Below are 25,664 nucleotides of genomic sequence, written 5' to 3'. Positions count from 1 at the left end.
GCCGACCCAAACGCGGAAGCAGACGTTCGTGTCCGCCTGACGGACCCAAACGGACAAAATGCGGACAAAATTATCGTCCGTTTGGGTCGGCCCGTTGGAGTTGTTCTATTTTTTTTATAAAGGATGAATTTTATTAACTCAAAATGAAGCATCAAGAAGATACAAACACAACGAGTATACACCCGGCCTCTGCATAGTTAGGATGCACACATCCAATAAAATTGTTCTAATACAGTATAAAAAGAATTAGGCACAACATCCCTGTTATTTTTTATTCCCCGTTTGGTTTCTCATCAAAACAATCCGGATCGCCATCACCACGTGTTCCACGACACTGGCTTATCCGTCAAAAATCATGAAACAATAAATACTCGAGTTAGGTGGCAGACCTGAGGCTGACAGCGGGACCCACTTCCGGAACGAACGAAGCGACCCGCGCACCACCACAAGAGACCCGAGGCCACCCGCCCGCGCCGCACCACCACGCGGTACCCCACCGAGCGAGAGAAAAAAAACATTCGGCGCGCGATTCCGTCCAGATTCACCCGCCGCTCCTGGCCGCCGCGGCGTCTCCGGCGAGCAGCGGCCTCCGCCTCCACCTCCACCCCCAACGAGAGCCTCAGCGCGCATTGCTTTAACCAGCCTCCGAGCGGAGAGCGGGTCCGCATCCCGCGTGGCCCCCGTCGGCGAGCGGCTCCCCCCTCCCTCCTCGTCGCCGGTGCCGTGCCCCCCGCCGGCTGCACGGTCGCGGAGGCTCGCCGCGTGCCCCCGCTCCGCCGTTCGGGCCGCGTGGGTGCCGTGCGCGGCTCGCTGAGGAGTCGCGGTAGCTGAAGGTACAGGGGAGGGAGAGAGACGAGGCGGGATCCGAATTGGCCGGGAGAGGTGGCGAACTCCGTAGAGATCGGATCCATGGGCTCCTCCGCCGTCCAGCGCGACTCCGTCTCCGCGCCAGGTAACGCACGGCTCCATTGTAGCTTCCCCCCATCCTTGGTTGTATCATGCTAGAGAAATTCGCTGATTTCTGGTGGTAGAGGTTCAAGTTAGAAGCAGAAGGTTGCTTGCCTTGCGCTGCTTCAGTAGTTGATGCCCAGCCCATGGGGCTGCGGAGGTATGGGTCAGTAATTACGCATGGCTCGTTGCTGTTAGGCGATTGGGCACAGAAAGTTTGTTAGGAAGCGGCGCGCTTACTGAATTTTCGGCGTAAAACTCGGCATGAATTCTGGTTGTTGGACCGATTGTTATGGGGTTTATCCTAGGATTTCTATTTCAAGTTATGCGTGTCGCTTACCTGCTGCAGCTGCAACCCAAGTTCCTTCCAGGATTGGGTTACCAAAGCCGTGCTGTCCACACGGAATTGCTGTTTGAGGTATCATGCCAAATGTTAATTCTTGTTTTTTGCTCTAATAGGAAACATGGAGTGTGCTGATGACCCCGGCAGCAGCAGCAGTAGCAGAAGCAAGTGGGGCAACATGATGAGAAACGACACTTGGAGGTGGTGTTTAGGGCTGATTTACATCGTCGCTATCGCGGGCATATGGATCGCTGCGAGCTACATCGTTCAGTCTGTCGTGGATGGCGGTGTTTCCCCCTTCTTGATCACGTACATATGCAATTCTCTGTTTATTGTCTACATCCCCATAGTTGAGTTCGCTCGCTACTTCGAGGATTCTATCGACAACCTGTGGTCAAAGTTGAAAGGCAAGGATGGCGCAGACCTGCAGCAGCTTGCGGATCTGGAGAGTGTGAATCTTCTACAGAGAAGCGGGCAGGAGGGCAATGCAGCCTCACCCCTGTCAGAAGACAATTTGACTTCAAATGCGAACTTCCCTATCCATACAGAGCTAGGTGTTGCAGATTGCAGCAAGGGGTTGGATGCAAAAGGGCGCTGGACGCGTGCTCGTACAGCCAGAGTCAGCATGCTAGTCTGCCCTTTTTGGTTTCTCGCACAGCTTACATTCAATCTGTCTCTAAGATACACCACTGTTACAGTAAGTGATACTAAGAAAAGCTGTACACTGCTTCCATATTAGTCCTATCATCAATAACTGGCTTACAATATTTCCCTGCTTTTTCAGTCAAACACGATCCTGAGCAGCACGTCTACCCTCTTCACTTTCCTGGTTGCATTGGTATTTCTTGGAGAAACATTCACATGGTTGAAGCTGATCAGTGTGCTTCTCTGCATAGCAGGAACAATTATAGTTAGTCTTGCTGATTCAGGCAGTACACTGAATGCTGTTGCCACAAATCCTCTTCTTGGAGACTTCCTTTCTATTGTTTCAGCTGGCTTATATGCCGTGTATATCACCTTGATACGGAAAAAGTTGCCTGATGAGAAAGAAGGTCAAGGCCAAGTGAGTATGGCTCAGTTTCTTGGATTCCTGGGACTGTTCAATATGTTGTTTTTCCTTCCCGTTGCGTTGGTGCTAAATTTTGCCAAGCTGGAGCCGTTCCACACACTGACATGGGAGCAAGTTGGCCTGATTGTTGGGAAAGGTAGGTCGGCTCTTCACACATTTATTCATTTACATGCCTGTTGCTATTCTTTAGAAACCTGGGGTGCTCATCCTTTATGTCAGCTATAATAGTGAATGATTGTATGATTAATTTTTGACTGCTATTAGTGAGTGCTATATACATGACATTGAAACAAACCAAATCGAAATGACTTGTAGAGCCGCTAACTGGGAATTGTCACTAATCTATGAGCTGTTTAATTCTTTGCAGGTTTGTTAGATAATGTTCTAAGTGACTACTTATGGGCAAAAGCAATTCTTCTCACAACAACCACCGTTGCTACAGCCGGTCTCACGATCCAAGTTCCTATTGCTGCCCTTGTGGACACGCTCACTGGTCATGCTCCCCAACTGCTGAACTACATCGGAGCTGCTGCTGTATTAGTCGGTTTTGCTGGCATCAACATCCCATCCGATGTGCTACAGCCTTCTCACCACCAGCAGGACCAGCAGGAAGCACCCATTGTTAGCATTGTTGATGACTCGCATCATTCGTCCAGTGATAGGAATTCTACCGATGCTGTTTCATAGTAGCCGCCTGGCTTGTTTCAGGTTCTTGTCCAAGTGTAATTACCAAGCTGTGTATGCCTGGCCTCGCCAGACCGGTTCAGTCAGGTTTCCCCCGTGCTATGACACCGCAATGGAAGGGATGGATACTGGCATCCACGTAACAAATTGTACAGTTTCATGCGTGGGAAGGGAAAATCGTTTGTATAATTTCTGTCGGTGTGTTGTGTAGCTAAATTTTGTTGTACAAGGTGAAACAGTATTTTTTGTGGCAACTGTACTGAAGTACTGGGGTTGCATGATTATTACATTGAATTTCAAGCTCATGATGTTCACCTGACTTCAACTTTTTATCTTCTTGCAAAAATCTAACATGTATGCATCTTTAGAACGGGTTATGCAGTGCCAATGGACAAGTTTTGGAACTTGTTACATTAGCAGCAACAAACATTTTCAAAAACAAAGAAAAGATGAAGAGTTGTTCTTTAGCTGACAGACTTTCGTATGCAAGGATAGGGAATTTGTAATCGTGAATTTTTATCTTTACTCTGGTAAATATCTGCTCAGAGATTAGCTCTTTATTATGAAATACGTTTTGATGTAAGTTGTTCAAAAAAATCGTGTACTTTTATAGTGAATAGTACGTGTGCTAGAAATACATGATTTTGTTATTTTGTGTAGCTCCCGTAAAAATATATTTCACCATGAATTTTTACGGAGAAGTGTGTGTGTGTGTGTGTGTGTGTGTACAGGTATGTGTGTATTTTTCAGAAATTTCAATAAAAACTGGATTTTTGAAAGAAAAATATCAAATGCAATCTCTGTTGTTTTATTAGAGCGTAACATTACGCCATTTTTAGACCCTTTTTTAGATAAGAGTGTAAGATAACAAAGAGTTGCTCGGGCAGAGACGCGTCCAAGCGTGGGCTAACCCGTGTTGTGCGACAGCCCAATTCGTTAGCCCGTCCCATTTTGCACGTGAGGAAACCACCAAACCCTAGAAACAGCCCCCGCACCTGTAAATCCCCACTAACTCCGCCTATGTATTCCAATCCCCAACAGTTCATCCCACATCCTACATGCGTCTCTTCCCTGTTCCCCTCCCTTCCCCATACAGATCGCTCTTTCAGTTTTTGTTTGGATTTGTTTCTTGTTCGTGCTACTTTTGTGGTCAACGAGAGGTTTGTAGTGGTGATGACAAAATTGTGGACTAAAGTTTCTGACGCCGCCTCTTCAGTAGCATCTGCTGACAACTCATCTGCAGACAACCCACTGGTTGTATGAGCTCCACGATCTCACCATCGATTCGTCTGTTCTTGCTTTCTTTTTCCATCTCCCCTGTTTGCATCATCGACTGGCTAGGGTGTTCAATGGCATGTATTGATGTAGTAGTCATGGATGATCGTAGAGTTAGTTTATGATGCATGTGGTTGTATGGATTTGGGCTTTGCTAAATGAGGTACCTGGTTGTGGCATTGAAAATCTGAGAGGTGACCAGTCACTGACCGCGGGTGCGTCTAGGCGTGTCTGCAGACGTTTAGGGAGGGGGGGTGCCAAGTCTGGTTGTAGATGCTCTAATTATGATCACCCACGATAAAGATACCATGTAGCAACTTCCTGGCATATGCCCTCCTCCTTCACGTGCCACAAGATAAGGATCGAGATTGTCCATGACATAAGGATCCCTCAAACACTCGTGAAACCTAGCACCGCCACCATTTTCTCCTTCCTCATCTCAGATCCCTCGTTCGCCCTTCCCCTCTACCCCTCTCGTCGCCTCCCGAGGCACTGCGGCTAAAGCCACACGACTACCAAGGACGAGGGCGACGGGGAGGTCCATGTGATCGGCGACAGGGTCGTGCTCGATGCTGGTGGACACCTGGATCGAAGGCGACTGATCCGCACGATGTATCCGCCTCACTTTGTAGTGTCGTCGTGTGACCGATGGTCGTGTTTGCCCGATGGTTCTTGAAACTGGATCGTGCGTTTCACTCTTCCCTACTCGGTGTACTCCTCCGTATGAACTTGCCAGTCCTCGATAAAGATGGGGATGGAGGTGGGGATTCAAATCAGGAGAAATCCCTAGCCGACACTGCTCGGGCATGACGGTGGCGACGCCTGTGGGCACCATTTTTTCTCCATGGAGACGTTCGTCAGCTCTGCTTCCACCTCCATCATGTCATTTGTCTCCCGGGTGAAAACCTTAACCGCGGTGGGCGGCGACGGTGTCTCTGGCATCATTCATTTCTTGAAGGCTCCATCTTGGGAGATAGTTGTCTAATGGACACCATTTGGGTTGGTGATGGCGATGATCTGGATCAAGACGTGGTGCGGTGTGGCGTCTACCGTGTCAATGAAAGCGGGTCTCAGCGATGCGGCACAGTGGGGTCTTGGCGATGGACGTGTGTTGATGGATGCGCGTAGGGTGATAGCGTTGTCTAGCATCATGGTGGCATCAACGACAGTTAGACCTAGCAAGGTCAATGCGGGGATCTCTCCTAAGGTTGGAACAACGGAAGATGGTGGCGGCGGACTTTGGAGCATGCGCATGTAGTGCGCGCTAAGAGTCTGCCAGACCGGTTGATGACCTCGGCTAGCCGCTGCTTGGTGAGGCCACTGGATTAGATTATGTGCGTTGGAGTGTGGCCCGGGCACATCATCAAGCTAGTAGGTTTGTAGGTGTAGCGACAGATCGTCGGGAAGGTGGCTTTGAGTCGATCCATGTATCTGTTTTTTATCAAACGTTGTTGAATAATTTAATAAAAATGACTTTGTGCATCGCTTGATGTAGATGCCAAAGATTATCCTACTTTTTGAAGAAAAAAAATTGATAAGAGTACATGGCACTTCAATAGAGCATCTTACATGCATTTCTAAACACAAACAAAGAGAGAAAGGCTACTATTTGTATTGGTAGTTGGTAGCAATGAAGTAAGCTTTATCGTTCATCCAACCGCCGTTGTCTACAACAAGTATTATGGGTTTGAGTAGAAACTAAAAGAGCACTCGGTCTATACAACTCTTAGACTTTTCATTCACCATCAAGGCACCTGTCTCATTCTATAGGTCTCTCTCTTCTTTGTGTCAAAACTCACACACCACTAAGTAGAATACTCGGTAGTATCTTGTTCTCTCCTTGTTTCTTTTCAAGGGAGAACCACTTTGATCCTGTAGGCATGGGATGCAAAGGGAAACAGAGAGTGACATGTAGAATTGATTATTTTACATTGGGGTTCCACAGGCCTGCTATATATGCCGATGGAACTACACAGTGTTTTTGTTGGCCTGCAACAAGGGCTTGAATACCACTGTACTCAATGTATAGAGGACTCACACTGATTAGATACGTCTCAGACTCATCATTGTCATTGAGCATAAATCGCAGTATGCAGTCCCTATCTTCTTCGTGCCAAAATCAAACTGAAATGTAACATCGCCCACTAAAGATATATGAAGAACTTGATGGTACAATGTTCTTTCCTTTTTTTCTCTTCAAGGGGAACCAGTTCGAGCATGTCGTCGTGGGAGGAATAGGGAAACAAAGAGCCACATGTAGCTCTACCTCTATAAATGTCTTATAATTTTTTTTGAGCAAATAAATGTCTTATAATTTAAAGACATTATAACCGAGCACTTTTCCAGCCCTCTCACGCCTTCATTGATTTTGGCCGTCTGATGGCATAGATTGGTCGTTATTGGCCGTGCGATGCACCTCCTGTGTGGCTGTGTGGGCCGCTATTCTGAGAACAAAATCGGAGGTCTCTTGGTTATTAATGCGGGTTGAGGTCTAATGCCAAACGGACAGTCGCGATACGGCTCTCTGTTCACCATCGCGCCCCGCCCCCTCCCCTCCCCACCGCGACCCGCATCCCACCTCTCTCCATGCCAACCTCTCCCAATCTCGGCCTAGGCCTTGAGATGTGGATCGCTGGGTGAGGTCACCGCCGTACAGAGAGAGACGATGGAAAATGGCAAGCATGTGCTTGCCGCTGGAGTGAGTCGCCAATTAGCACATCTCTATCGAAGTCGAGCCGCCCGGATCGCTACAAATTCCAAATCTCGCACCAAAAAAATAGAGATCATGGCAAGGCATAAAATCTCACCAGCGATGTTAGGTCTATCCTCTACAGGTATGTGTCTCTCCCCCTTCCATGCATCCCCTATTTTTTGATAGATTCACTTACTCGATCTGGTATCCGTGTTGGTGGAAGAGGAGATGAGAGGGTCGGATTTCAGAAGAGGAGAAGAGGAGATGAGAGGATCTGGTATGCTAATTGCAATCTATTGCTCCAAATCACGCAGGCATTAGGGCTCCCTTGATCTTGTCCTTGAGGAACAGGGACCTTGCACGACCTCGACCTCGAGTGACGCAACTGGTCAGCTTGCCGGTTACATGACGATTCAACCAGTGTCTCAGGCACGCCGCTGTTCAAGACAGCCTCTGCGCTTCCGCCCTACATCAACGATATCTTCCCCTAGATTCATGAGAAGGAGAAAGTAGGAGGACAGGAGGAGAACGCCTCTATCATGTAGAGTATTACTTAGGTATTTTTGCTTCATGATTTCTAACATAGATTGCACCGCAAGGTCAGTACTACAGATTGGTTCTGAAAGTCTTTTTTAGCTTGATTTGTTGCATCAGGCATCTAATTGTAATTCTAAATGTTTTTCTTGATCTATGTTCAATTATAACTTGGTTTGATCTGTTGTATCAGGCGAAACGAGTTAAGCTCGTTCGTGTGTAAAAAAGATCAGTGTAAATGTACATGATTAGATGGTGGAGCTATACAGATATGGACAAGATGGGGACAACAAGTTTCAAGATGGCACAAAGGAACCTTCAGAAGATGTATCATGGAGATTGCAACGAATCATGTCCTGCCGATTGGAGTCGACTAGCTGAATATTGAGAAAATAAATCGCCGTTGCTACACACCTTTAACGGTGATCGATATGCACTAACTCACCGATGGCTGATTATTGCAAGTCAGTTACCATGTCGCTTTGTATTCCTACTTCACTCCGTGAGCGTCTATATCGTCTCTCTCGTGTGTTGTCTCGCTGTTCGTTCCCCACTACCCTCCTTGACTTCGTAATTCTGTGACAGTCTTTGACAGACATAGTTGATGCTAAGGTCACCACTCCATCTTGTGAGCTATGCTTGTCTCCCCTCCCTTCTACCTACCCTTTTAACTCAATTTTTTCTCTATGGAATTTAGAAACACTTCTACTCCGTAAAATAAAGAATTTAGGAACACTTCTACCCCCAATTATTTGATTCCTGGTTTTTTACTGAGTTCACTGTGACTTGCTGCTACAGGCTTGTGATTACATACACAAATTTGGATGTTTTGAGGCGGATATACCCCGGGTTGTGATGGGGGTTGCGTTGGTCGCCCATGATTTGTTTATGATACAACAATTGTATGTGTGGAAGTAGTGGCATGTTTAAGTAAAGATGGTTGACCGGAATTGAGTATGGCTGCGTGTAGTTTTGTGGTTCAGATTATGTACTATGTTTCCAGATCGCTTCTATTTGGGTGTAACTGTGGACACAGAAGTTTTGGTTTCAGTTGTAGGCTTGTAGCTGATGCTTATCAACTCAATTACCCACGGCCACCTGTACATACGTAATCAATGCCTTAGATATTGTTATTATTCGTGCCCAGTTCAATTTGGTTGGCTTCTCCCTTGCTTCAGATTCTCCCTTCTTCCTATGTTCCTTACATCTTTCGCCCAGTTAATTATGGGTTCTGACTTTTGTTATAGTTTCTTCCCAATTTGATGCAGGTGGTGTTTGTGTACGAAGTGGCAACTGGTTCTACTCCATTGGCTGAAGGAATCCTATAGTTTTCGATCTCCAATAGCTAATGGCCAGGTCACTTAATGTACCTATACTCCTATTGGTTTTGTGCTTGCTAGCTGGCACTGGTTTGAAGACATATAATGGATGTATGCTTAACTATTTTATTCAACTCCATGGATGTCTTGGGCATGTATATGTTAAAATATTCATCCGAGAAAAAATGACATACATGGAAATTTACTTAGTTAGATTTTCAAAATTTAATTTAATTTTTGAAATTATTATTTTTCATACCATATCTCAATTTTTGATGTGGCAAAAAAAATTGAAATTATGTGGTGGTTCTGGTGTAGCCAACCAAAGGCATGAACTTTGTGTGCGGACACAAGGAGATAGAGTCCATCGGAGGTGCCTCGGAGTCGCCCAGCCACCAATGGTGAAAGCAAGCTAGAATACCAGCCTGCTCCGCCTATCGATGGAGCGGCCATCATTGGATAATTTCACAAAAGTTCATATGCTTGAGCCCTGAGTTCTCTCCTGTCACAACTTTAGCTTAGGGCTGGCCGGAGAATCTGCTGGTGCATACATGGTAGGAGATACTGATTCATGGAGGACCTTCTTTGTTTGTTAATCTTGAAATTGGCTTATGAGGCTCACCTGTTATAGATCTTGGGTTTCATCAAAGCCCATGGTCGCGCCTTCCATTTCTTCGGGTAACTATGAGTGATCAATCCAATTATGTAGTGAACAGGGATCAGTAGTTATATTATTTTTGATATGTTTAGCAACTCCGAAGGAATTTCTTCTCTTTTGGGGAATATTTTTTAGCTATCCACCGAAACATTTTGGTTGTTTCTTGGATGATTCATATGTGAATCTAAGTTATTTTCATAGGTTCTGAACCTTATGTTCATCTAACCTTTATAATACCTCCAATTTTGGTAGTAAGATGTGATGTTTGCTTAAGATTGATAGTACAATCCTTTCCTCAAAGTTCATCTCAAATCTGAGTGATATACGCTTTCTTTCATTGCAAAATTCATGGAGTTTGCTTCAGAAGGTATTGACAATGTCTATTAATTGTTTCTACAACTCAATCCAGGTAAACCTCATGATTCAGTTACATCAACATCCGACATGCTCACTTTTTCTTGAAGGGATTTTCCCCATTTTATACATGTGGCAATCCATGTATAATTAATGCTCACTTTTCACAAATGGCCAGGTGCATGAGGCTTGCCTAATTCTTCTTGGTTGTCGCGCATTATGTTACATTTGGAGATCTGAAGATTTCATCAATGTGCCATGTATAAAATCTACTATGCCAATTTAAGTTAATAACTACATGTTTGTTTGTGCTGCTGCTTATTATTTGTCTTGACAATACTCTATATTTACTAAGTGTATGTTGTTTCATCTGTTGTCATACCAAAGCCAGTTTGTACCTGTGATATTTTCCTTGATTACTAACTAATATTGATCTATGTTTATGCAAAATTTAATATGTTTCATGGGGTCATATATTTATTGTACAAATATACGGGCACGGCAACGCGCGCCATCATTGATCTAGTAATCCATTACTAGCATCATTTAGTTTCTACTCTACAAGCTCAGTTTAGCTCAGTTTGGCGCTTACTATGATTCCATATGCTACTTTGCAATGCGTACTTGCCTTTTTTTTGCTTACACTAGATAACCTATTAAAACTATTGATTGTTGTACGTTTATATAAAAACATGTTATTTAGAAGCATATTTAAGGAATATAATTTTTAGAGTAGGTGATCATGGATTTCATTTGCACCTCCTCTTGGTCCTTTCGAGAATCAGCCATTAGATTTGATGTGTTTTTTTAATAAAAATAATTTTGTTTTCATTGATGACTCAAACGACTAGAACTCAAAATTCTATAAACCTCAAGGGAGAACCAAGAGGAATGTGAAGGCATTGTCAACGAATTTCGTGATGGCACAATCAATGATGAATTTAAATGCCTTCATATGGAAGACGGTCATATTTTTTTTGTAAAATTACGTGCATATGGGATACAATTGGCTGGTATGGATTTACGTGCATATGAATTTAAATGCCTTCATATGGAAGACGGTCATATTTTTCTTGTGCCACTTTTAAGAACAAAATATTGTATAGGCGAGAGGCAATTGGCTGGTACCACAATAGCCAAATTATGTGCGCCTAGACAAACAATGTCGTGCCCAAGATTTGCAACGTTTTTACCTTGTTTTGGTGAAACATTTTCAATCTAGTTTAGTTAGTTTTGCAAATTTAACAAGAAGTCTTATAATAAGTTTTTAAAATCTAATGCACCATAACATACTTTTTTTGGGGAATTTTCTTTCCCCTTTCGGAAGACGACCAGGGAAAGTCTTCCTTCCTCGATCTCCGCCGATGAACTCATGGATTTGCCTCCCCTCCATCCGTCGTTTCGGTGGCTATGGGCAGGGAAGGGATTCCTAGTGTCTTTGCACCGTCTAGTAGATAGATAGGGTTTTAGTCCTTGCAGAGGCCAGGGGCCGTGTTCGGACGGATGAAGACATTTCCTTTTTGAGTCAGTGTTCTGTGCTCCGACCCTCCTCAACTTTAAGGAGTGCATAAGATAACATCCTCTTTTTTCGGAAAGGTAGAAAATTATAAGATAACAAGGAGTCCCTCGAGCATAGACGTGTCTTATTATTATATTTGAGGCAAATAGACACGTCGATTTTTTAGTCTAATAATTTTTTGTAGTAAATTTTGAGTTTATTTTTTAGGGAATTTTTTGAGTCCAATAGAGTGGTCGTCCAGCCCCCAGGTAGTGCGGCAGCCCAGCGGACCAATGCTTCGGCCCGGCCCATTTGCACCCGAGGAAAACCCCCAAACCCTAGAAACATCCTGCCACACCTATAAATCCCCACCAACGCCGCCTCCATAATCCAAACCCCAACAGTTCATCCACCCGCAGCTCCCCCCTCTGCCCCGATCCACATCGCCCTTTCGGTTTTCGTATCGATTTGTTTCTTGTTCGTTCGTGCTGCCATCGATGGTCGACGAGAGTTTTGCAGCGGTGATGACAAATTTGTGGACTAGAGTTTCTGATGCCGCCTCTTCAGCGGCATCTGCAGACAACCCCTTGGCTGTCTGAGCTCCCAGATCTCGCACCATCGATCCGTCGCTTCTTCTTCTTGCTTTCTTTTACATCAGTGTTCTTCTCTGTTTGCATCTTCTCGTGGTTGTGGGGTGTTCGAATAGCGGTGATGACATCTATGTGGACTAGAGTTTCTGATGCTGCCTCTTCAGCAGCGCTCTTGAAGACAACCCCTTGGCTGTCTGAGCTCCCAGATCCTCCCAAACCGACGCCTTTGACCTGTAAATTAGATTGATTCTTTGTTGGTTTTTCTTGGTTTAATTGATTGATTTATGCGCGCGTCCATTACCGATTCCGGGGGATGATTTGTGTTCCTCACGGGGTAATGGCTCAGACGCTAGAAGCGATTCTCTGTGGGGTGATATCCTGATTGGTGGCGTTCTCGGTGCCAGCTTATCCTGGAAACGCCTCATATATTCATTGAACCTTGTACTACTTCCTTATATCTTTGTGTTTGTGTTTTGGGATCTAAATGATGCGAAACTACGAAAGGGAAATTGTCCGCTGTGGCGACCATGTCAGTTCTTTCACATTGATAGGAAGATCTGATAGATTCCAGTTAACTATTTTTCTGTTGCTTTTTCTTGTTTTTGATCAGTTTGGATGTGGATGATGAGATCACAAGTAAAAATACAGTTATCCCTGTCTTACTTCCTCGGAAGGGTGCTGAGAAAACTTTGAATCTGACACAATTTACTCTGCATTGCTTGATTGTTATTTCCTGCACTTTTGGTATTTGTAAAGTGGGAAGTTGATTGTGGCCGGTGATGATTAGTATTGGTTGCAGAACAGGCAACATAGATTGTCTGTACGATGACGACACTTCTGAACTAGGACGGTCTGAGGCCACCTTGATCACTACACTGTTTCATAACCAATGTTCTGTTTTTTTTTTGCTTCTGATGTTTGTGATTGCAGGGCCAATCTACTGATGGTTACAACTGGATTTGTATTTGGTGCTGGACAAGGAGAATAGGAATAGTACCATGTTTACATAAAACAGTCTTCTGATATTGTTTGCAAGGTCATGGTTGGAATTTGTTTCTGTTTTGAGTGTTCCAATTTGTCAAAATACACGTCTGGAGTCTTGTAAATTCGAAGATAACTCTGTGGGGTGTAGCTATCGAAACCAACCTAGTATGTGAATTGGTTTTGATACAGAAATGTATGCTGATTCGGCCCAGTTACTCCATGGTCTCATTGTAGTAGCTCACTACTCAGTATAACAGCTTCTTAGTAACTCAATATTTAGGTTTTACAAATAAGCTTGTTCATTGTCTGGTTATGTACGATGAGGTAAATAAAACTGACCAATTGTGGGTGCTGCCTCGAACTTTACTCAATTGAACAATTTTGGCTGAGACGGGGATGGGCTGGACCTGAGTGTGGGCTGATGTTTTTCTTATAATCTCCTCACAAGGAAATAGCTCAGAATATTTGTTCTGCAAATGCATTATCAGCATGAACGTTCACTCTGCGCATGAAGTTAGTACTAAAGATATGAGCAACGGAGCTGATTGGCCCCAATGTTTCTGAAGAGCAGCATGCCGTCTGAAAGATCCCTGAAAGACATACAGCTTTGTATGCTGGGACAATTGCTCCTTTTAAACTCCCTGAACAGAGCTCACAAACACCCCCTGGCTCCCTTGCCACCCTGCATACTCCCCGCCTCTCTGCCGCCTCCACACATCAGCTCCGTTCTTCCATCTAGCTTTGTTTTGTTCATGGCAGTTTGTTTACTGACATGCTGCTTCAAATTTTATTCTGGTGTTTGCTTTGACTGCTGGTAATTCTTGATTTTTGCTCCATATAAGCCAGCTCTTAATCAGTACATATGTGAGTTCTGTAGTAAATGGTTGGACTGACAAGTACTAGTACCAATCATCAATGCAAAATTATCGCAATCTATATCAGAAAATAATAGATTTAAAAACCAAACAATCTGCAAAGCTTACACGTGCCACTAAGAATTTCCATTCCAGGTATTCTTAGCAATTTTGATTCTACACTGAAATTTAGGGTGCTTTTGGAGAGCTGACTGTACAGATAAAATGATCTGCCTTGCAATACCATTTTTCATGCAAATGAAGAAATTCAGAGCGTTTAAGTCTTAAATTTATCTGCTAAAAGATTGATATTTATCCTTCATGTTGTCTTGTAAGTTGAGGTGTGCATTGCTTAATTATGTGTTTACGGCCTTAGCGCTCTTCACATTGGCGTGGAGCTTGAGCGTCAGCTGCAAAAAACAACGGTTCAAGTGTTCAACTAAGTGTAAGTTTGCAGTAAGTCAATGATTGCAGTTTTTCAATGACACATTCAGATTCTTTGCATCCAAAGGAGAGAAAATGTCGCAACTAATTTTTACCTCCAATGGCTGAACGCTCTTGTAGCTTTGGTTTGCAATTCAAAGGATCACACAACCTGACAGTCCAGGGAGCACTCTTTTTCTTCCAAACTGTAGCATTGATGCCTGTCAGTTTGCGGGTAAATTACATTGTGCGACGAGTGGTTAACTAGCAAGTTGTTGATCTCTGATTCTCTGAAACTTGATCCTTGTATAACTGGGTATTAGGCAATATTGTTCAGATCCCAAATTCTTGATTGAACTTTTGGTCTGTTTCAAATACCAGTACACATATTCAGGTTCAAAGAATTAAGTAGCAACATATCTGAGCAAGCTGGAAACACATCCGAATCTGGAGTAGTAGAAATTTCTAAGTGCATTGGGATAGTCCTGTAGGTACAGAATGTGCTGTTTTTCAACTCAACCCTGATCCTGATGGCTTTGTGACTGTTGAAAGACAGTATATGCCACATAAGTTCAGGCATTCTCCCAATATAATATAAGTTGTACTTATTGTCATATAGCTTACTTATAGAGACGGGGAAAAAGATGATGATAAAAAACTCCACAATAGTAAGAAATCCAAGAACAAAGATATAACGGATGAGGAAGGAGCTAAAGAACCTATCAACAATGATGCATCTAGTGGCAGTAATGATGCATCTACTTCTACTTCCCCTAACCCTAATGATGGTTCTAGTTCCATTAATGATGGAACAAATCCAAATGTGAAATTCTTTTTCTTTTTTCCTGATTTCTATGCATGTTATGCAACATGCTTTAGCAGTTCTCTTACTCTAATAAAGTAGAGAGCCGCACTACATAATGATACAAAGGGGATACTGAAGGAGGTTTTGCAATTGTTTCTAATTTAAGTATGAATCTTCTTGAATCCAAGTGCCAGAACATTCATCTTTACCGTGAGGTATGGTTTGTTTCCAGCAGCAGTTTCTTAGTTAATGCATCACTGAATTGTCATGAACCTTGAACTGAATACCTTATTGATTATACTGTCATCTATTTTGGGTTGTGATCACGCCTTCTGCTTCTATTTTACCTCCTAAATTTTCATCGTTGAGGTGTCGTGAGTATTAATGAAGAATCTGTGTTTGGGTGAATGTTATAAATTATTCTTTTCGTTGTTGCTTCCTTTTAGGTGTTTTTGTGTCCATGAATGGAGGATCATATACGTGCTTTTTGGGTCCTTTCTATGAGTTTTCACTTTTGAAAGTCATATAGCCGTGAGGGCGGACCGTAGGCATCATTGTGTTTCAGATCAGATATGTCAATGAACTACTCCCTCCGATCCATTAATATCGAGGGAGTATGATTTAATTTGTAAGATGGAGATTTGTGCTTAAGTACTAAACTAATCTTATAGATTTATTCTTTCCTTCTTGTGCATGAAGAGGAAATCAGAAGTTTAAGTTCCCTTAAGAATTTTCCTTCATGTGTCATCTGCACTTATTTTCCTTTTTCTTTTTGGCAATAAAGTATTTCTTATGTTTGCTGTTTCAGACATAGGAACGTAGGGAGGTGAATGGACTATGGATTCAGAACAGAACCAGGTTGACCAATGACCATGGCACGTCTTCACCAATGAGTGGCACGTCTTCACCAATGAGCCATGTTGTTGGCACCAATATTCAAGCTTGTATGCGGAAATGAGAGGAGAGAGCAAGGATGTATGTGGATGAATCAATAACCAATCTACAAGCTCCAAGGTAAAATGAGAGCAACCTACATTCTCTCACCACCCACTAGATAAACTAAATACACTCTATTGGAATAGTTGTATAATGAGTTGTTGGTTAGTGATATGCTCAATTTACCAACAAACAGATTACTTGAGATGCTATGCTCCCCTTTTCCATTTTATCTTGTGTGAATTTAAAGCTGACATGAGTGTCATTCTTTTTTGTTTCAACATGTCATCTTTATTGGTAAAAAGCACATTGGATGTTCAATTTGAGGTGACTAAGTGAGCATTCATTATAGGTTACCAGTGTGACGTAGACAGTGCATTTGAAAGAAAATGTGATGTAGGCAATGCATCATAGATTATTACATCAGCTTAAACCAAAGAATGGCACAGAATGATTCTACGAGTTGCTTTCCACAAAGACGTGCATTGCACTGGTGCGCTTCCTAGTGAACATCGAAATTCCGCACGTCTCAATGCAATATTTATTGTCCAGGAAGCAAAGCAAATGATGAAATTAAAGCTATTAATTCATAGAATAAGGAGTGCATATTCTAGCTCAAATCATGTTACATTGTTACATACTTTTACATCTCCATAGAATGAAATCACTCTTCGTCCTAGAATATTTTTTGCTAACCTAATTGTGCCCACACCTACAGGAGAAGCTTGTTTGTTGGAGTGTCACTAAACCTTAGTAGGACTTGCCAAAATACCTTGACAAGACTAACTGATCATACAACACCCCTACACCAAAGAACGCACTGAATGCAATCACAAAGGGCATCTTATAGTCAGCTCTTTTTTCTGACAGAATGACGGGTTGATGCGCTTCTGCTGAATTGCATTTTTGAGTGAGAACAGAGTCACATAGCTGTGGGTTCCCGTTGAAACTAGAAGTCTGAAATGTATCAAACTGGCCTCCATATGGAATAGGTCCTTCTAGGTTATTGTTTGAAATGTTGAATGCTGAAAGGAAGTGCAGGGCGTTCAATGCAACTGGGATAGCACCTGTGAGATTGTTACTGGACAAGTCTAGCACCTGCAAGTTTGTTAGGTTGCAAACCGATTGTGGGATCTCCCCGGATAGCTTATTAAAACTGAAATCAAGAGCGGCAAGCGCTTTGAGCTGGCCAATCTGTGGTGGAATTACACCTGTCAAGTAGTTGTTGCCTAGATTCGACACTGCTGGGAAAGATGTGATCATACGGTACTGAAGTGATGGGCTGTTATAAACTATTAGCTCAAAGACCGTTGAGTCCAAATGAGTTGCGTTATCAGTTGATTTAAGCATTGGCATCTCGGTTAAGGTTAATGGGATTTCTCCTGTAAGACTGTTGCTTGACACATCCATATAGAAGAGATGACGTAGAGAGCTAATCCAGCCTGGTATTGGCCCAGTGAGTCGATTGCCACATAAAATTAACATCTGTAAGTTTGTAGCCCTTAATATCCATACAGCTATTGTCCCGGAAAAATTGCAACCTTGCATATCGAGAACCTGAAGACTTCCAGAACCATCAATTGTTTCATCCTGTGCGAGGATCTCTCCCCAAAAGTTGTACCCAATAAACACTGCAGTCAGGTTCTTGCTGCTCTGAAGAATCTGAAGTGCATTTGTGATGTTTGTGAAATTGTTTTTGCTAAGTGACAAGAAGGAGAGATACTTCAGATTACCTAGTCTCAACGAGAGCTGCTCATGTAAGTGGTTAGTAGATAGCCGCAGCGCAGTCAGATTACTGCACGAGTATATGCTTTTTGGAACTGTGCCGGATAAGTTGTTGGAATATAGATCTAAAGTTTTTAGGTTGGGCAGGTTGGAGAAATTGACCTTGGTAAGTTCTCCACTGAAGTGATTGCTCTTGAGGTCGATTGTTAAGAGATTTGTGCAGTTGCTGAGAGCATATGGCAGCTCCCCTGACATGTTGTTGTTGTTCAAATGGAACTCCTCCAGTCTCTTGAGTTGGCCTATATAATCTGGAATCTTTCCGCTGAATATGTTCCCTCCAAGATCAAGGGTTATGAGATTTCTGAGGTTGACTATGTTTGCAGTATCAAGAACTCCATGTAAATCATTGTTTGCGAAAGACAGGTATTCGAACGAGGTTGCATTGAAGAGTTCATCTGGGAGCGTTCCACTGAGGTTGTTATCCCCGGCTCTGAGCACTCGCAGCTTGGAGCAATCACTGAGTCCTTGGGGGATGTTGCCACTAAATTTGTTGGTACGCAGATTAAGCAGAGTGAAGGATGGTGAGCTGTTACAGAATTGAGTTGGTATCCGCCCAGTAAAGCTGTTACTGCTGGCATTGAGTGCGGCCAGATTCTCCATTGCTTTCCATATGGCGGATGGAAACTGTCCTGCAAATAAGTTGCTTGAGATGTTACCTGCAACTGCAGAGGCCTGGCAGGTGTTGAAGATGGCAGCTCATGGAGTGTTCCGTTGAGCTGGTTGAAGTTGACATCAAGGATGGCGATGCTGCTGGAAGACAATAATTCCAGCGGCAGACCACCGGACAACAAGTTGTGAGAGAGATCAAGGTACTGTAGCCCGGCGAGCGTCCCAAGAGACTGCGAGATGCGCCCCTCGAGGCCCTTCGAAGGCAGTAAGACAGCGGTGACCGTCCCGTCTTGCATGCATGTGATCCCTTCCCACTTGCAGCAATCCGTGCCGTTCTGCCATGATGCGGAGAGGCCGCCGTCTTGGGAGAGCTCGGCAAGGAACCGGAGAAGGGAGTCCTTCTCCTGCTCCGTGCAGGAACTGGTAGGAGAGGGCAAGCAGAAGACCATCAACACAAGAGCAACGCCAAGGCAATGCATCTGCAATACCTTGCTGTATGTTTTGTTGTGCAACTGAAGTTTCTTCATGTTTTTCTTGGGCGAAGCTAGCATGGGAGCCAAAAGCTTATGATGTCCTCTCACTGGATAAAGCATCAATGGAGGTCTAATCGTCAAGGAGGATGAGGATTGGGGATAAATAAGCAGATCGTGCTCCCATTTTGTCTATCCCTTGTAGTCTAGTCGCCACAAAGAAATTTGGGTCAAGAAAATTGGATTTTACACAACTAACCCCAGCCCACCAGGCAGCTTCCTAGTTCACCTGATGTTTAACTGTTAATCTACTATAACAAGTCGCCCAATCTTCCTTAATACCTTCCTTACAAAAATAAAATAAAATGATTTGTAGATTATGTAGTCATCGTTGACTTGGTCCTTGCCTGAATTTTTAAAACATGCCATAGTTTACTTGACCTGACATCACTTTGCTTGCCGGCTTCACTAAACAAATCTAACCACTTGCCACTAGCAGTTGACCAAAAAAATTACTTTAAAATGTGTGTTTTGGAAAAGATTCATCCGGCAAGATAGTACATGGAGAGGTCATTTCTGAAATGCGCTTGCGTATTGCGACTGAGAGCAATCGTCGGTGCCTCAGTCAGTGTCTGGACAAACACAAGTGGAGGGTAGGAAGTGCAATCTTATTGCTTAATAATAGCCGGGGTGGATGGTTGAACTGTTGGGTGATTAGTTCTCTCTTCCATCCTCTTGAATTAACGCGTTTACTTCCCCTTATCAGGCGAGCTTCGTCTGATGGATACGTTTGCTGCTCCACTGGCGCACTACATTGTGGACCATGGACTGTCATGTCAGACCCCCGCTGGGAACTGCAGAAGGCCTCTCATACTCCGCGCATGAACTGATCGGAGACGCCAAGGAGATGAGCAACACAAGAACAAGGCTAACTGAAGGTATGCGTAATTTTCTTGTTTCATGCCTTGAGAAAACTGGAGTGACCGCATGGTTTCTGATGAAACTAAACTAGCATGGTTCAGGCCGGCGTAAGCTCGCCGTAGCACCGTCAAAAGAAAAAAAAACTAAACTAGCATGGAATCGATGGTCTTATGAGAAAGCAAATGAGATAAGCAAAGGTGTCTCTTCACTCCTGCTATATATTTTTGCCCCCTTTTGCAGTTGTAGCCACCAAAAAGAAGGTGTTTTGTCACGGACCTTGGACTGGGATATCATTTGTGGTTACCACTGAAAGTGTGTGAGGACCGACGAATAGTAGTGGCAGACTCTGGCAGGCTGACTGGCCACTTGGTGTGATGCTTATGTGGACTGGTCTGTCAAACAGAATCTGGTTGTGATTCGGGGATTGAAGGTTTAGTCGAATAGTTTTGTAGTATCTTGTTTTGATGATCTTTATTACTGTATCTATAGCTGCACTTCAATTCCTTTGTAGTCTCTGTGACTGTACGAGTATTTGTCATCGATCAGCGTAGTTGCGCGCGCGTTTGTATTTTACCCAGATATATCATCATTATTTTCATTCATTAAACCACATGTTTAACCAGTACTCTCACTCTGCAACAGATAGTTCGAATGCAGTTTCCCTTGGCTGTACCGTCTTGCTCGAGCCCCGGTTGTCTGCGTCACAACAACGCGGACGGCCAAGTGATCGAGAAAGGTGTGACATGGGTATGCCCATCTGGTGGTCGAGCGTCCTGAGCGTGGGTTAACAGGTCGTCGCCGGTAAATGATTGTGATAGTGGAATCAGGCTACTTGCTTGCCAGTTTAGCTGAACAGTCGGTGGTAAGAACTATATTTCTTGGGGGTGTTACAGTTTCTGTTCTAATTTTCAGATGGTAACATTTTCATGCTCTTCAGTAGTATAGCAAAGGGTAAAAATGCTTGCACAAAGGAGATTCATATATAACATAGAAAGGCTGGGTTATGAGGCTGAGGGGGCCAGCGAGCAGAGGGTGTGTTTTTGTGGAGGGAGTTGACGGGATGGACTAGAGGAGCAGCGACTAGAGCGAGGACCAATCCTCTCCCAAAACCTAGCGCACCCGGACCAATCCTCTTCCTCCTCGAGCCCCACACCACTCCGCCCCGTCTCGCCTCCCCTGCTCCTCTCGCACCGCTGCCTTCTCTCCCGGCCCACTTCCCCGGTGCTCGAGGTGCAGCAGCAGGGGCTCAACTACGTTCGATCCAGCCGGATCAGGCGCAGGTCGCCGGCATCCGGCGCTGTGTGCAGTGATTCTGGATCGGGCTCAAATCTCCGTCAGGAGATTAGGAGCGGCTGCTGCGGTGAGGGCAGCAGAGCTGCAGCGGAACCCACCTGGTTGAGCCCCCACCCCGGCGGTTGCGTGCAGAGGAGGAGAGGTCGAGGATGGCTACCATAGCCCGTCGCAAGTGAGATCTTTCTTCACCATTTACTCGTCTTTGCATGGTAACCTGAGCTCATCTCCTAATTCATGGCTTCCTATTTTTTTCTGTTCTTATGCAAGGTTGCCTCCTTGGTTATTTGTGAATCTGAAAACACTTTGTGAGAAGCAAGGATTGAAGAGAAGGCTACGAGGCAATGAGAAGAGCTTCATTTTTAGTTTTTTTTAAGAATTGATGAAGGACATGTCATGTGTTCAGTTGCTAACATTCTCTCTATGGTGTATGCACTTGTTGTTCATTGCATTGGAGGGAGAGGAAAACTCTTTATGAGAAGCAAGGATTGAAGAGAAGGCTATGAGCCAGTGAGAAAACCTGAACTTTAGTTTTACATGTTCAGTTCCTTACATTTTCTCTATGGTGTATGTACCTGCTGTTCATTTCATTCGAGGGACAGAACAACAAGAGTAAGAAAGCCTTGCGGTGTGAAGGCAGTAGAACGCAGCTCCAAGTCAAGTGCATTGGCCTCAACAGCAAGAGACCAGTACCATGAGGTTCGCTTGAATGCTTTCTAGGTTAGTGGTTCATCTATTATTATTCTTCATGTAGGAAATATAAGGTGCGCATATAGAAGAGTCCATACTGGGCATCCTTTTCTTTTTTAGTTTTTGCAATCCATGGCAAAGGGTGTTATATATTTTCATGAACCTTACCGCTTACTTATTTTTTCGGCAACATAGATTTAAATGTAGTAACGCGTGTTTATGCTTTGCAGCCCGGCATCGAACAACACCCTTAATAAAACTACATGGTGGACGCTAATTGTCATATTTTGACTGACAAATCTGTTTGAATAGATTATACATGATTGATGATTATCAGATGATTGCAGTCTACCCCAAGGTGAGTTTATCCGTTTGGTTTATGCAAAAAATGCTTATTTGGCTTCATGTGTAACATGATTTTTTAATATCTAACATTTGTTCTGTCCAACATGAGTACATGAGAAAGAAGTGCTACTGCTACATTACTGCTGCTTGCCAAGGGAAAACAGAGTTCCATTGTAAAATGAAATGCCAGGTATTGAGGGTTAGACTGTACATGGCAAAGATTAATTTGTTATGGTGAAACCAAAACTTTACCGTTTGATTCATTGGGTGTCATCTTTGTTAACTTATTATTAAGCATGTCAACTATGTATTTTGTCCCACATGAACGATTGAGAAAAACTCTGCTTTTTACGACATCATGACTCACGTATTGTCATGTCTAAATATTTGAATTTTATATTGATGTTTTGACTGTGGATGCCAAAACATCACAGTTTGCCTGATAGAGTGAATTCCATTATAAAATGAAGCTCCTTCCATCAATTAGATAGCTTTTATTAATTTGATTTTTCTATTTTGAAGATACATATTGGTTATTTGGATGCTTTCATTTAAATATTTGCAGAGATCAATGAGGATTCGGGCGGCGGGGCGGGGACTGGTGATAGGAAACATAGGTCCAAGAAGAAATCAAAGAGCATGGTGAGTTGTTCCCCCTTTTCAAATTTAAAACCTAGACTAGAATCGGTCAATTGTAATTTGGTAATATTATTAGGAAAACATAATATTTTCCTACTACCTTGCTAATAGCTTTGTGAGGTAATTATGCAGCTAATATGTGTTTGTTTTTTACTGTAGTGAGATCACCTATTTTAATTTAGAAAATAGAAACATGAAGTATGGTTATAAGAATCTAACAGTAGATGTTCTTAGCATGAACAAGCTCTGTAATGTACCTACTAACTAATAGCACAATCAAATCTTTCCTGAGCTGCGTCCGTCAAACATGACTGGGCATGCCCGGTTTACTTTACTAAGAGTAGTATGTGGCCGGTGCTCTAATATTCAACCATGTTCTTGAATTGGGAATTATGTGTATAATAGTTAAACTGCTTGTGTGTTGGCCTCATGTATATAAAAAAAGGGCAACCTGGTGCATGTAGCTCCCGCTTGCGCAGGGTTCAGGGAAGGGTCCGACCACTTTGGGTCTATAGTACGCAGCCTTTCCCTACATTTCTGTAAGAGGCTGTTTCCAGGACTTGAACCCATGACCTCATGGTCACAAGGCAGCAGCTTTACCACTGCGTCAAGGCTCCCCTTCTCCAGATGGAGGAAGGGAACTGCTTGCTTTTCTTTTCCTTTTGTTTCTCTGTTTGATAATTACTCCCTATGATGTGAGGGTTTGAGAATACAAATGTCCTACTCTTTGATCCGTTTTAGTGTGAACGGATCGATGGCAAGCGTGGCTGTCTGCTCCTCGCTCTATTGGTTGTGTCTCTGTCTTCCCCATGCGCTGCGCCACACGCCTATTTGTGGCTTGCGTGCTGCTGCTGCGTTTATGGTGTGTTGGCTTAATATGCGCGCGCATGTGGTCCCCAATCGCATGTTTGACAAAGTTTCCCATTAACAACCTAGCTATAATGTGTACAGATGATATAATACTATGAAATAGACAAAAAATGGTATCTCATTGAGAAAATTGTTTATTTAGATGCCTAAAACAAACAAACAAAAACAGGTGATGGAATCCTAACCTGATATTCACTTGCAAGATGAGGCTTGTAGAGATCGTAAACATGAGTCATGTGAAAAGCTCTATATTTGATTTCGAAAGAAATAGGTGCATTTGGACCAATAAGCATAGCAACTGCAGCAGCTCCACCAGGTCGAGCTGGTCCCTCTGCATAAACCTGAACATAATATGGGACGGCAAATGAATGTTGCATGGAGACAAAAGGAAGATAAACTGAATCCACTTAGTGCAACAGTTAGATGGCTATATTGGATGACTAACCGTGCTATCTGTGCAGACTACAAGGCCGTAACGTTCATCCCAGCATGGACTTTGGACCGAAGTCACACCAATTCAAGAGGGAAGTTGTTCCACCATAACATGCATTACTGGAGTCAAACTCCCTCGATGTCGGTATTACCAGTTTCCTGTATTTGTGACAAGTGTCAACAATAGCGACTGAGTGAGTGAGACTGAAACTGAACTAACAAACAACTAAAAGAACTAGAAACCGTGAATTCATAAAGATCAACATTTAGAGGGTGAATATATGTGGGATGCTATTCCATGATTTACCTCTAAAAATTGCATTAGCCACGTTTTGATGGATTTACTTTTGTCTATCACTGTCTCGCTACCAACCTCAAGGCGGCCAATTAGCTTGAGATCAATGTAGTACTTCTCCAGCAGGGATTTCACAATTGTCAAGCTGACACAACTTTCCAACTTGAGCATTCAGATACCGAACAGAGCATTGCATTAAATATATATACGTATTTGATCTAATTGCTTAGTAAATTCTACTCATCAAGAAGTCGTCCCCAAATTGCCTCTCCCTCCATACATAGCTACCTTGCCGCGCACACCAGGTTCGACCAGATGGAGACCGCCCCTTCCTCTGACCGACAACGATGGCCTGCAACTCACAATCAGACCCTACTCACCAAAATGACACCAGTATGCTTTCTTACTATATTACCTAATTCAATGACAAGAAGGCAAAAACAATGCCGAAGCATCAGAATGTGTCGTCGATCAATATTTTAGTTAATAAACCATGAAATGGAAAAGGTTAGTTTGATCTCTCCAAGAAACATCATATCTTAAACCATGTTCACACGCGCCATCTAAACCTATGTGATCCCTCTCGGTTCAGTTTTGATGAGGTGTGTACAGAGAAAAGGCAACATAAAGTTGGTCCAAAGAAAATAGTGTATATTAAGCTGGGAAGGGTATGAAAATTGAGCTGCAAGATAAACCGTAGCATATTTTTCCTTTTTGCTCTCCTGAAAATTTATATACAATGAGAAAGTTCATATTAGCATGTAGCATACGTCATGAAGGAAGCTGCGCTGAATTAGTCAAAGGAAATCCAAAACTGCAGGTCGAACCTTCATCACCACATTCGCGCCAAAGTGACACTGGTGGAAAAACAGGCTTCCGTCCAGCCTCATAAGTCGCGAAGCTGTAGGAACCGCGACTAATGGGACCTTTAGTCGCGGTTCTGGAGGTGAACCGCGACCAAAGGCCTGGGCCCAGGGCGCTCGGTGGCCAGCTGGCGCACGTGAGGGTCTTTAGTCGCGGTTGGCGAGGACAACCGCGACTAAAGGCCTTCGGGCACCTTTAGTCACGGTTTGCCAGGCCAACCGCAACTAAAGCCCCTCCCCTATATATACCCATCCAGCAGCCAACACTTAGCCATTTGGAGCCATTCTCTTCACAAGTGGGTGTAGGTTTGCTTTTGGTTCCTCTTATGCACATAAGGTGTTTGATGAAATGCCCCAAGAGCATGAAACAAACATGACATGAAGTGTTGGAGCCACACTCCTCGATCGCGGTTAGCAACTTGATGAACCTTTGATGTGTCATTGATAAAATATGCATGTGTGCAGTTCATTGTTTAATTTATATTGTTT

The 25,664-nt window shown here is 43.5% G+C and overlaps 1 protein-coding gene, 2 long non-coding RNA genes, 5 other non-coding genes and 1 pseudogene across 8 annotated transcripts; 7 read left to right on the top strand and 2 right to left on the bottom strand.

Annotated features, from left to right (window-relative positions):
- The first annotated feature begins 496 nt into the window (after positions 1-496).
- Positions 497-3,363, top strand: LOC119329719 (uncharacterized vacuolar membrane protein YML018C-like). Its single transcript, XM_037602794.1, has 4 exons — positions 497-952; positions 1,408-1,988; positions 2,076-2,496; positions 2,728-3,363. The coding sequence occupies exons 1-4, from the start codon at positions 910-912 to the stop codon at positions 3,045-3,047; spliced, it is 1,365 nt and encodes a 454-aa protein (XP_037458691.1). The 5' UTR covers positions 497-909; the 3' UTR covers positions 3,048-3,363.
- Positions 3,364-11,886: 8,523 nt separating this feature from the next.
- Positions 11,887-11,981, top strand: LOC119334916. Its single transcript, XR_005161621.1, has one exon. It is a non-coding gene; the product is annotated as a small nucleolar RNA Z157/R69/R10 (small nucleolar RNA).
- Positions 11,982-12,073: 92 nt separating this feature from the next.
- Positions 12,074-12,170, top strand: LOC119334918. Its single transcript, XR_005161622.1, has one exon. It is a non-coding gene; the product is annotated as a small nucleolar RNA Z157/R69/R10 (small nucleolar RNA).
- A 93-nt stretch (positions 12,171-12,263) lies between these two features.
- Positions 12,264-12,395, top strand: LOC119334946. Its single transcript, XR_005161644.1, has one exon. It is a non-coding gene; the product is annotated as a small nucleolar RNA snoR80 (small nucleolar RNA).
- Positions 12,396-12,577: 182 nt separating this feature from the next.
- Positions 12,578-12,670, top strand: LOC119334852. The gene has a single exon (XR_005161607.1). It is a non-coding gene; the product is annotated as a small nucleolar RNA R38 (small nucleolar RNA).
- A 66-nt stretch (positions 12,671-12,736) lies between these two features.
- On the top strand, positions 12,737-12,823 carry LOC119334939. Its single transcript, XR_005161637.1, has one exon. It is a non-coding gene; the product is annotated as a small nucleolar RNA snoR20a (small nucleolar RNA).
- An 889-nt stretch (positions 12,824-13,712) lies between these two features.
- On the bottom strand, positions 13,713-24,448 carry LOC119329536. Its single transcript, XR_005159592.1, has 5 exons — positions 24,325-24,448; positions 24,031-24,176; positions 23,771-23,926; positions 14,342-14,590; positions 13,713-14,212 (listed from the first exon to the last, which is right to left on the bottom strand). It is a non-coding gene; the product is annotated as an uncharacterized LOC119329536 (long non-coding RNA).
- On the top strand, positions 14,612-24,179 carry LOC119329535. Its single transcript, XR_005159591.1, has 8 exons — positions 14,612-16,044; positions 19,597-19,768; positions 20,394-21,216; positions 21,312-21,551; positions 21,644-21,761; positions 21,962-22,266; positions 22,642-22,718; positions 24,047-24,179. It is a non-coding gene; the product is annotated as an uncharacterized LOC119329535 (long non-coding RNA).
- On the bottom strand, positions 16,689-19,073 carry LOC119329534 (annotated as a pseudogene).
- Positions 24,449-25,664: the final 1,216 nt, after the last annotated feature.

This window comes from Triticum dicoccoides, chromosome 7A (genome assembly GCF_002162155.2).
Source record: "Triticum dicoccoides isolate Atlit2015 ecotype Zavitan chromosome 7A, WEW_v2.0, whole genome shotgun sequence".
NCBI lineage: Eukaryota > Viridiplantae > Streptophyta > Magnoliopsida > Poales > Poaceae > Triticum > Triticum dicoccoides.
The sequence above is the reverse complement of the archived record's forward strand: the minus strand, read 5'-3'. Positions and strand labels throughout refer to the sequence as shown.

Bases quoted from the DNA above. Each gene is read 5' to 3' on its own strand.
- LOC119329719 (XM_037602794.1), top strand. From the start codon at position 910: ATGGGCTCCTCCGCCGTCCAGCGCGACTCCGTCTCCGCGCCAG. The intron at 953-1,407 runs GTAACGCACGGC...TTGCTCTAATAG, and splicing joins CGACTCCGTCTCCGCGCCAG to GAAACATGGAGTGTGCTGAT. The intron at 1,989-2,075 runs GTAAGTGATACT...CTGCTTTTTCAG, and splicing joins TAAGATACACCACTGTTACA to TCAAACACGATCCTGAGCAG.